The following is a 10,073-nucleotide window of genomic DNA, read 5'->3' as shown; positions in this document are numbered from 1 at the left end:
GTGAATAATGATGTTATAAACAACCATATGGCCCCAGGCAGGAAAGGTGCCCCACCCCTGATCTGTCTGTAGTGACCGGCATCACCATCTGCTCCCATAGCAAGACTGAAGCCAAAAGACATTGTTGATTGTTCTGTACCTCTGTCACTGTCATCCCGTTGCTCATCGATTTGTTCAAGCAGGCACCAGTAACGTCTCTCGTTGAGAGACTTATTGTTACTGTTTTTGGCATATCAATATACACGGGTAGCCTGCCAGGCTCTGCTGTGCAGGCTTGATACTCTCGGTAGCTTGCTGGGCTCTCCGAGAGGGGCGGAGGAATTGAACACGGGTCGGCCGCGTGAAAGGCGAACGCCCAACCGCTGTGCTATCCAGCCCTGTATCTCTGAAGTTCCTTTTTTTTTTGGCTCATTTTGATTTGGAGGCCACCCCCAGCTGTGCTCAGGGCTGACTCATGACTGTACTCGGGGATCACTCCTGTGGTGCCAGGGGAACTATATGGGGTGCCAGGGATGGAAGCCGGGTCACTGCTTGCAAAGCAAGCTGTACTGTTTGGGTGAAGAGCGTTAGACCCATAATCACCAGCCCTAAGGGCTTCCTTTCTCCCAGAAACCCCCTGGTGGACTTCACCTACTTGTCTTACTAGGAGACATTAGATCCTCTTCTGTACATCACTTACTGTAATTTTTGTCAGAGATTGGTTCCCAGCCATCAAGTTCTTCCCATTAGGATGTGAAGAGCCTGGAATAGCGTCTCGCCTTCTGTTGCTGGAATGAAACTGGTTTTGTTGGCTGTGAAAGGTCCCGTTTGGGTTGGGAGTGGGGGTCAACAGTTTCTGTCATAAGCATGTGTTAGGGATTGTGCCTTAATTAGAAACAAAATATCCAGTTTGATTTTTTTTTTTTTTTGTAAAATGATGGCCCCAAAACAATTTAACATGGGAAAATTGACTTTAAGATGTGACATTGAGGGGCTGGAGCCATAGCACAGTGGGTAGGGCGTTTGCCTTGCACTCTGCCGACCCGGGTTCTAATCCCAGCATCCCATATGGTCCCCTGAGCACTGCCAGGGGTAATTCCTGAGTGAAGAGCCAGGAGTAACCCCTGTGCATCGCCGGGTGTGACCCAAAAACCCAAAAAAAAAAAAAAAAAAGATGTGACATTGAGGGGCTGGAACAATAGCACAGCGGGTAGGGTGTTTGCCTTGCATGCAGCCAACCTGGGTTCGAATCCCAGTGTCCCGTATGGTCCCCTGAGCACCGCCAGGAGTAATTCCTGAGTGCAGACTCAGGAGTAACCCCTGTGCATCACCGGGTGTGACCCAAAAATTAAAAAAAAAAGGTGACATTGATGGGGCCGGAGTGATAGTATAGCAGGTAGGGCACTTGCTTTGCATTTGGTTGACCTGGGTTCAATCCCCAGCATCCCATAAGGTCCTCTGAGCACTGCCAAAAGTAATACCCGAGTGCAAAGCGAAGAGTAAGCCTTGAATATGGCCAGGTGTGGTCCTGCCATCCCCAATAAAAAGTGACCTTACCCTATAACATTACTTAAGTTTCAGATGTGTATCATTGTCAGTCACACCTTCGTGCGCTACCTCAAGTTCTCCTCGAAAAGTCCAGTTCTCTCCCTCAGATGGTGTCAGCTGTTTCCTCACTCCTCTTCCCTTCCCTTCTGCTAACCATGAGTGGGCATTACAGTCCAAAAGTTTATTTTTGTTTTACTTCCTCGGCTTTCTCTCTATGCTGTGAGTGAATTTATTTTTCATTGGCTTGTGCCCGTAAGCAGTACAGTGCATTTTTCCTAGGGGGACTCGACTCCCAAGTTTAAAAACTGTATTTTCCACATGAATGCTGCCTGCAGGGTGTCTCTTGGCTTGTACTGCACCTCTCATGCAGTCCACAGTCAGGCTGAAGGGCTGAGGCTTATTGGAAGGCCACGACACAAATGACTTTGGGGGTGCTGGGCAAAGAGATTAGCTCACGCCCTGCAGTATGCAGAGCCCCTCTGATGCTCTGCTCTGAGGGACCACTGGTGGTGGTAGATACCAAACCCGAGTCAGTGCCTTACGCCTGCATTGTCTCTCCCACCCCAACAGTTGCTATAATGACAAGCATTTTGTAAAAAGAAAATTTGTTTTTGTGGGGGACATAGCCGGCAGTGCTCAGGGCTTACTCCTGGCTTAGGGGCCACATGGGGGTTCAGTGGGGTTGGCTGTCTGCAAAGATCTCAGCCCTAAAGCAATGCATGTAGTTTCACTAGCGCGACAGCTCAAAAAGAGGTGGTGAGTGGGTGCGAGCGATAGTATAGTGGGTAGGGCGCTTGCTTTGCACGGGGTCCCTCTGGGAGTGATTCCCAAGTGCAGGGCAAGAGAGATGTAAGAGAAACGGGAGCAACACAGGAGCAATGAGAGGTTTTACAGCTAGAAGTAGCTGATAACTAATGCCATGCTGATGACATTAGCAAACGCGTATGAAGAGGGGCTGGAGTGATAGTGCAGCAGGCAGGACGTTTGCTTTGCATGTGGCCAACCTGGGTTCGATCCCCGGCATCCCATATGGCCCCCGAGCACTTCCAGGAGTAATTCCTGAGCGCAGAGCCAGGAGGAACCCCCTGAGCGTTGCTGGGTGTGGCCCCCAAACAAAACAAAGCTAGTCGGGAGAAAGGGCCACGCGTGGATCACTCTCAGCGTGCGAGTGTGTGAGGTACCAGGGACTGTGACTATAACACTGTATGCACCTGAGGTCCAGAGTCAGAGGTATAGCGGTTGCTCCGAATCTGAACGTGGAATCCTTCCATTGTGGCTCACCTGCCACCTCCCGGCCCTGGGCCCGGCCACCAGGGCTGGCATTACTCACCACTGGCCACTAGAGGGCGGCGCTGCTCTCCGCTGGCCACCCGGGGCCTACGTTACTCCCCACTGGCCACCAGGGACCGGCGCTGTTCCGCCCTCTGTCACCAGAGGGCGCTGCTGCTCCCCGCTGGCCACCAGGGGGCGGCGCCGCTCGGTTTTGGGGCTGCGGGCAGGGGACCCTAGGAGGCCCCGGACTCTGGAGGAAGCAGCTGCTCCCCTTGTGGGCCCCCGCGGCTTCCGCCTGACTTCCGGGGCGACACCCTGACCTGCCACAGGCCCGGGTGGGGCCGCACCGTGGGGCTCGCGGGTTTGCACGGTCATAGCGCAGTCACACGGCGTGGTCATCCCAGACCACGTTTGCCCAGGACGCGCAGACCCCCGTGTCTCCGAGCACGCGCAGCCCACTCCGGAGTGAGGTGTCTAGGCGGGGGGTACAGGGTGGCTCAGCGCACCTGCCCCGCCGCCCCCACGATGCACTGGTGAGTCAGCGACTCTCAGTCTTGCAGGATGTGCTCTGCACGGCCCGGTGCAATTCCATGAAAAGCTGGCGTCGTGTTCGTTCATTCATGAATTATTTTTGTTTAGCCTGCACCCAGCAGTGCTCAGCGCTTACTTCTGACTCCGTGCTCAGGGATCACTCCTGGCGAGGTTGAGGGACCACAGGGTTTGTCTGGGAACCTTTTGCCCTGTCAGCACGTGCAAAGCAAGGGCCTCATCTGTTTCATCTCTCTGGTTCTCAGGCATTTGTTTTGGGGCCACACCCAGCGCTGGGGTTCTTCTGGCTGTGCACCCAGCAATCACTCCTGGCAGGGTGAAGTCACTCAGGGGACTATATAGGCCATGCCCAACATTTTTGTTTTGTTTTTTTGCTTTTTGGGTCACACCCGGCTTTGCACAGGGTTTGCTCCTGGTTTTGTACTCAGGAATTACTCCTGGCGGTGCTGGGGGACTATATGGGATGCTGGGAATCGAACCTGGGTCGGCCGCAAGCAAGGCAAACGCCCTTCCCACTGTGCTATCAGTCCAGTCCCCCATTTTTTAAAGCAGAGAAACACCCCTTGTCAATCTTATTACTGTCACTGTCACTGTCATCCCATTGCTCACCGATTTGCTCAGTGGACACCAGTTTAACGTCTCCACTGTGAGACTTGCTGTTACTGTTTTTGGCATATCGAATACGCCACGGGGAGCTTGCCAGGCTCTGCCGTGCAGGCAGGATACTCTCAGTAGCTTGCCGGGCTCTCCGAGAGGGGCGGAGGAATCGAACCCGGGTCAGCCGCGGGCAAGGAGAACACCCTACCTGCTGCGCTGTGGCTCCAGCCCTTACTCATGAAACCCCATAAAATAGGAAATGATATGAAAATCATCTATTTCCATGGATAACACGTTCTTACTATTTAACAATGTTCTAACTATTTAACTATTTAAAGCCTGGAACAACGGGGCTCGTTTGAAGAGCCCAGGCTGGGGCTGGGGCCTCCTCTTGGCTTTGCCTCTGATTTGCCGTGCTTGGGCGGGAGGCACTGGTGGTGACTCTCCCTGCCCTGCCCTTCCTCTACTTCCTCCCCTCCCCCTCCCCCCCTTCCTTTCCCTTTTTGAGCCCAGCCTGGGTGCTTGGTGCTGGGCTGGTTCCCAGCGGGCCTCTGCCCTCCGAGCCTCCGAGCCTTCTCGCAGCTCACACTGTGGTGGCGGAGCCAGTATTCTGGCAGGCTGTGGCTCTGCAGGAGGCAGGCCCCGGTCCTTGTCAGCGCGTGGGGTTGGCTGACGGCAGGAGTGGGGGTCTGGAATGCCACCACAGGTAATGCCCCACACCTGCCCTGCCTCCAGGACAGCTGAAGCTTGCTTCTCCCTTTAGACAAGAGGCCTGGGCCCCCCTCCAGGCCGAGGCTGCTCCTGGCTCAGTGCTCAGGGGCCTCTCCTGGTGATGCCTGGAGGAGTGGATAGTCCATCAGGGACACGAACCATGCCAGGCAAACACTTTAACCCCCGTGTGATCTTTCCGGCCCCACTGTGCCCTTGCCACACTAAGCCCCCACTGCCCATTTGTGTTCTGTCCCTGAGCGATGCTGGGTCCAGCCACGTCACACACGTGGAACCACAGAGCTTGTTCTTGGGGGTCCGACTCAGCCCACAGAAGCTCTCAAGCTCCTCAGCCACACTGCGGGGGGTGGGGGGTGGTGTGTGTGCAGACCTTGTCCTGCTCGGAGCTGGCTCCCACCGCAGCCCCATTTGACTTTGAAACAACATGCAAATCTCCAGAAATCAGTCTTTTCCTGACCTTTTCTGCTTCTCATCCCCCAGGGGTGGAGGGTCCCCCCCAGCGGATCCCCAGGGAGCTGCGGGGCAGAGGCCCCGAGTGTCTAAACAGAAAAATCCCTCGGAACCCTCCAAGTCAACCTTTTATTTAGAAACACAAATGTACAAAGAACAATGCAGAGAGGTGAGGCCTCCCGCCTTCCTGCCTGGGCACAGACTGGCCACTCGAGGCTTCCAAAGCGGCCCCCCTTTGTGAAAGTGGGTGTCCGCGGGCCAGATGTCCACGCAAGAGATGGGGGAGAGGGGGGTTGGCGGCTCTGTTTTGCTGACATAACTCAGGTGGCGGGCGCCAGGAAGTGGCGGACGGGTGGTGGATGCGGGGCGTCCTCCCTGGACCAAGTGGCTCTGGGCTCCTGAGGCGGTCCTGAGAGCAGGAGGGAGGGGCCAGGGCTCCACCTGCCCAGCCAGTTCTTCCCCAGACAGGAATGTTCTGGAAGGCGGCAGGAAGAGGCTGGGGAGTCTGGGACGGAGACGGTCCCCTCCCTGCACGCTGGCCTGAGTAGCACTTTGGCATGGGCACGCGGGTGCAGACGTCTTTCCTGGGGTCACTGCACCCGGCTCTGGGGCTGTGGACCTTCCGGTTCTGCCGAGCCTTCCGAGCCTTCCGGGGCGGGGAGGAGTCACACGGCCGCATCTTGAGAGGAAAAGGCAAAGTCAGGGTGGCTTGTGGGCAGGACCCGCCCAGCGCCCAGAGCCCAGAGCCCTTCCTAAGCCCCTCCAGCCTGCAAGTGGAGTCTCTGGTTCTATTTGTGTGTGCGGGAACCCCAACTACGGGGGACCATGTGGCGACAGGGTCCGACCCAGGACTTCCGCATGCAGTCGATGGATCAGTCCATGTAGTTACCCACCCGGTCCTTTTTCACTCTATTTTTATTTTTTTGAATGCTGGGGATTGAACCCAGGTTCTGACACAGGCAAGGCAAGTGTCCTACCACTGAGCCACATCCTATTTTTATTTTTTAAAGGATATGCTTCTAAAGGGGCTGGAGAGAGAGCACGGCGGCATGGTGCTTTGCCTTGCATACAGCCCACCTGGATTTGATCCCCAGCATCCCCTACGGGACCCAGCACTGCAAGGACTAATTCCTCGGTGCCCACCTGGAGTAGTCGCTGTGATGGCCAGGTGGGGCTTGCAAAACCAAAACTAAATTAAAAGTAAAATATACTTTAGGTGCTTGCCTTGCATGCGGCTGACCTGGGTCCTAGCCCTGGTACCACACATGATCCCTGAGTGCAGAACCAGGAGTCAGCCCTGAGCATCTGGGTGTGAGCCCCCCCCAAACAAAACAAAAATACAGGGGCTGGAGCAATAGCACAGCGGGTAGGGCATTTGCCTTGCACGCGGCCGACCCGGGTTCGATTCCCAGCATCCCATATGGTCCCCTGAGCATCGCCAGGGGTAGTTCCTGAGTGCAGAGCCAGGAGTGACCCCTGTGCATCCCCAGGTTTGCAAAAGTGCACTCGAACACTTGGTCCACCCATAAAGAAACCCCATGCCCCTCAGTGCTCACCCCGAGATTCCATCTCCCTAAACAACGAACTTCCTATGTCTATGGGCTTGTCCAGAGTAGAAATGGGACCCTAGCAGTGATGTCCTGTGTGTCTAGATCTGTTCACTGGGGGCGGTGGGCTTCTGCCAGTGTCAGCCACCAAAGGAAACAAGTCCTGCGCAACCCCCCTTTCTGCAGAGTCCCTTGAGAACACACTTGGGTATTTTTAACAGTTTTTTTTTGGGGGGGAGGAGGGGAAGGCGTACCTGCCTATGCTCACAGCTTACTCCTGGCTCTGTGCTCGGGCGTCACTACTGGTGGCCTTGGGGGACTATATGGGCTGTCAGGGATCAATCCTAGGTTTGGATGCATGCAAGGCAAAGTGCCTTATTGCTATACTGTCTCTCCAACCCCCTAATGCTTTTTTTTTGGGGGGGGCACACGATATTCGGAGTTACTCCTGGCTCTGCACTCATGAATTACCCCTGGTGGTGCTTGGGGACCATATGGGGTGCTGGGGACCAAACCCAGGTCGGCCACATGCAAGGGAAGTGCCCACCTGCTATACTATGGCCCCAGCCCCATCCTAATGCACTTTTTTTTTTTTTAACTAGAAGAGCAGAGCCAGATCAAACAAAGAAGCGAGTGAGTCAGGACAGCTGCTCCAATTTCATCAATTCTGCCTCTTGGAATTCACTGAAATTATAACAAAATACTAGGAACAAGGGGCTGGGCGGTGGTTCGGCACAGCAGACCCTCGCACACGTGTGCCTGGGTATGTCCAGGTGTGGCCCCGCTGTGCCGGGTGCGTTCCTGCTGCGGACGTGGCCGGAACGAGCTGAGGCTAACCATCCCAGTGCAGGCCGGGTGCTAACAATTCTGAGGGGTAGGGGTGAGTCTGGGCCACAACTGGTGTTGCTCGGAGGGCTGCATGTGGTGACGGGGGTCAGGTGGAGTCGCCTGCGTGCAAGGCCTTCCCCCACTGTACTATCTCTCCGGCCCTAGGACCAAATCATTTTTTTTAAAACCACCAAAACGGGGGCCGGAGACAGTACGGTGGTGAGGCGCTTGCCTTGCATGTGGCTGACCTGGGTTTGATCCCTGGCTCCCCGTGTGGTCCTCTGAACACCACCAGAAGCCATCCCTGAGCACAGAACCAGAAGCCCTGAGCGCAGCAGGGTGTGGCCCAAAAAACAAAGGAAAAAAAAAAAGTTAAAACAACCAGAACTGGGCCCAGAGAGGGCCAGAGACATAGTACAGTGGGTGAGGCCAAGAAATAAAAGAGGGGTCTCCAGGCCCCCCGGACACTGCTGGGGAGGCATTTTCTCCCCCCACCCCCTAAAGAAAGCTTTGCCCCACCAGAGGCTGAGATGTTAGTCCCTGGGTGTGGTGTAAAAGGGACAAGGGTGGGGGTCTTGGCGTCCACACATCCTTCCCCTCGATACCCAGGTTACGCTGTGGATCAGCTCCAGGCTCCACGGCCTAGTCCCAAGCAGATGCCAGACCAGACTCACCTGTGGCCTGAGTGACACACGAGATCTTGTAAAACATCCAGACGCTCGCCATGCACAGGAAGGTGGCCACAAACCCAAAGATCTGACCGGAGAGAGGAAGAAACATTTTATATATATATGTATAATTTTTTTTTTTTTGAGGAAGGAACATTCTAGAGCAGGGCCATTCCACAGGGCTCCTGTTGAGGCCAGCCAGAGGGAGTTGGGGTCTCCCACACAGTCCTCTGGTCATCATTCAGGCACAAAGGCGCCCTATTCCCCACAAGGCCTCGGGGGTCCATTCCCCTGGGGCCTGTTCCCCCTACCACCCCTCCCTCCTGCTCAACCCCCCTCCGCTGTATTTTCATTATCCTGAAAGATTAGAGAAGGAAAAGGTGGGGTTCTAAGTTTTGCTTTGGGTTTTAAACATGCCGTCCTTCAGGGGCTGGAGAGATACAGTACAGTAGGTAAGGCCTTGCTTGCCTTGCATGAAGCTGACCTGAGTTCAATCCCCAGCACCCTGTGTGTGGTCCCCAGACTCCTCCAGGAGTGATCCCTGAGCTCACAGTCGGGGGGAGTAAGCCCTGAGCACAGCTGGGTGTGGCCCCAACAACCAAAAACAAATGATTTTTTTTCTTAATAAAGAGGGACTAGAGGAATAGTACAGTGGGTAGTGCATTTGCCTTGCACATAGTCCATGCTGGGTGTGACCCCCCCAAAAAAAGCCAAAAAAAAGTGTCGGGGCTGGAGTGATAGCACAGCAGGTGGGGCGTTTGCCTTGCATGCGGACGACCCGGGTTTGATTCCCAGCATCCCATATGGTCTCCCGAGTACCACCAGGAGTAATTCCTGAGTGCATGAGTCAGGAGTAACCCCTGTGCATTGCCAGGTGTGACCCAAAAAGAAAAAAAAAGTGTCACTCTTCAAAAGGGCTTTATCGTGGAGGTGGTTCTGCTCATGCCACATTCTTATTGTGTTTTTTGGGCCACACTCAATAATGCTCAGGGATTACACCTGGCTCTGCACTTAGGAATCTTAGGCTCTGCACTCCTGGTGGTGCTCAGGGGACAATATGGGATGCTGGGAATCGAACTCGGGTGCCAGGCAAACACCCTCCCTGCTATATTATTACTCCTGCCATTATGCCACACTCTTGACAGTGCTCTGTGTCCGGTTTTCTTGCTGAATGGACAGAGGCCACTACCTGGACTTTAGCACTGTTCAGACAGTGTTCGGGTAGTACCCCTTTCTTCCTGGGGGTGGCCTGGTGCTCACGTGGGAATTGGGGCCCCGGGACAGACCACTGGAACAGAGGAGCAAGGGCGTTGCCATGGGCTCAGGTAGCAGGTACGGCTGGGAGCAGGTGACAGGCGGTGTTTAAAGTCTGTTTTTTTAAATTTTTTTTTTTTTAATCCAGCCTGGTTTACACAAGCAGCTGCCCCCGTGCCCCTCCTCGGCACAGGCCCCTCCCCGGCCCTCTTTCTTTAGCTCCCTTTGTACAGATTGTCTGCACCACATCACTGATGAGTCTATTCGAGCCTGGCCTGGCCTCTCACTGTCTGCTCTGCACAATCAGTACACTTGATGGAGTGTCCTGGCCTCCAGCCGTCACTGCTGCATGACGGAGCACTTCATGACGGCGCACCCTGCCCTGGGGACGACAATGCCCTGTTTGCTGGCCGGCCAACGCCTGGGCCTCCGTCCCGGGCTACACCACACGCCGCCGCCAGCGGGAGGCACGTCTCTTTATTCCCCGCTGGCTCCCTCTCAAGGTTGCTGAGCGACAGAGGGGCTTGCTGGGGTCTCAGGGTCGCTCTGCCACGTGCGACTTGAGTCACAGAGCCTGGGGTTGGGGGACCATGGTGGGTTTCCTGCTGACTCCCGCAGACCCCTTGTCCCCGGGAAGTCCCAGGCGCTGAGC

The 10,073-nt window shown here is 55.3% G+C and overlaps 1 protein-coding gene across 1 annotated transcript in view; it reads right to left on the bottom strand.

Annotated features, from left to right (window-relative positions):
- Nucleotides 1-5,239: 5,239 nt before the first annotated feature.
- Nucleotides 5,240-10,073, bottom strand: part of CMTM7 (CKLF like MARVEL transmembrane domain containing 7) — a 48,582-nt gene continuing 43,748 nt past the window's right edge. Inside the window, exons 4-5 of the mRNA XM_055135985.1 lie at nucleotides 8,174-8,255; nucleotides 5,240-5,803 (exon numbers count right to left, since the gene is read on the bottom strand). Of these exons, the coding sequence (XP_054991960.1) occupies nucleotides 5,790-5,803; nucleotides 8,174-8,255 (96 nt within the window). The 3' untranslated portion in view covers nucleotides 5,240-5,789. The remainder of the gene's footprint in view (nucleotides 5,804-8,173; nucleotides 8,256-10,073) is intronic.

Source organism: Sorex araneus, chromosome 4, assembly GCF_027595985.1.
Source record: "Sorex araneus isolate mSorAra2 chromosome 4, mSorAra2.pri, whole genome shotgun sequence".
Taxonomy (NCBI): domain Eukaryota; kingdom Metazoa; phylum Chordata; class Mammalia; order Eulipotyphla; family Soricidae; genus Sorex; species Sorex araneus.
This window is presented reverse-complemented; position numbering and strand designations above follow the sequence as displayed.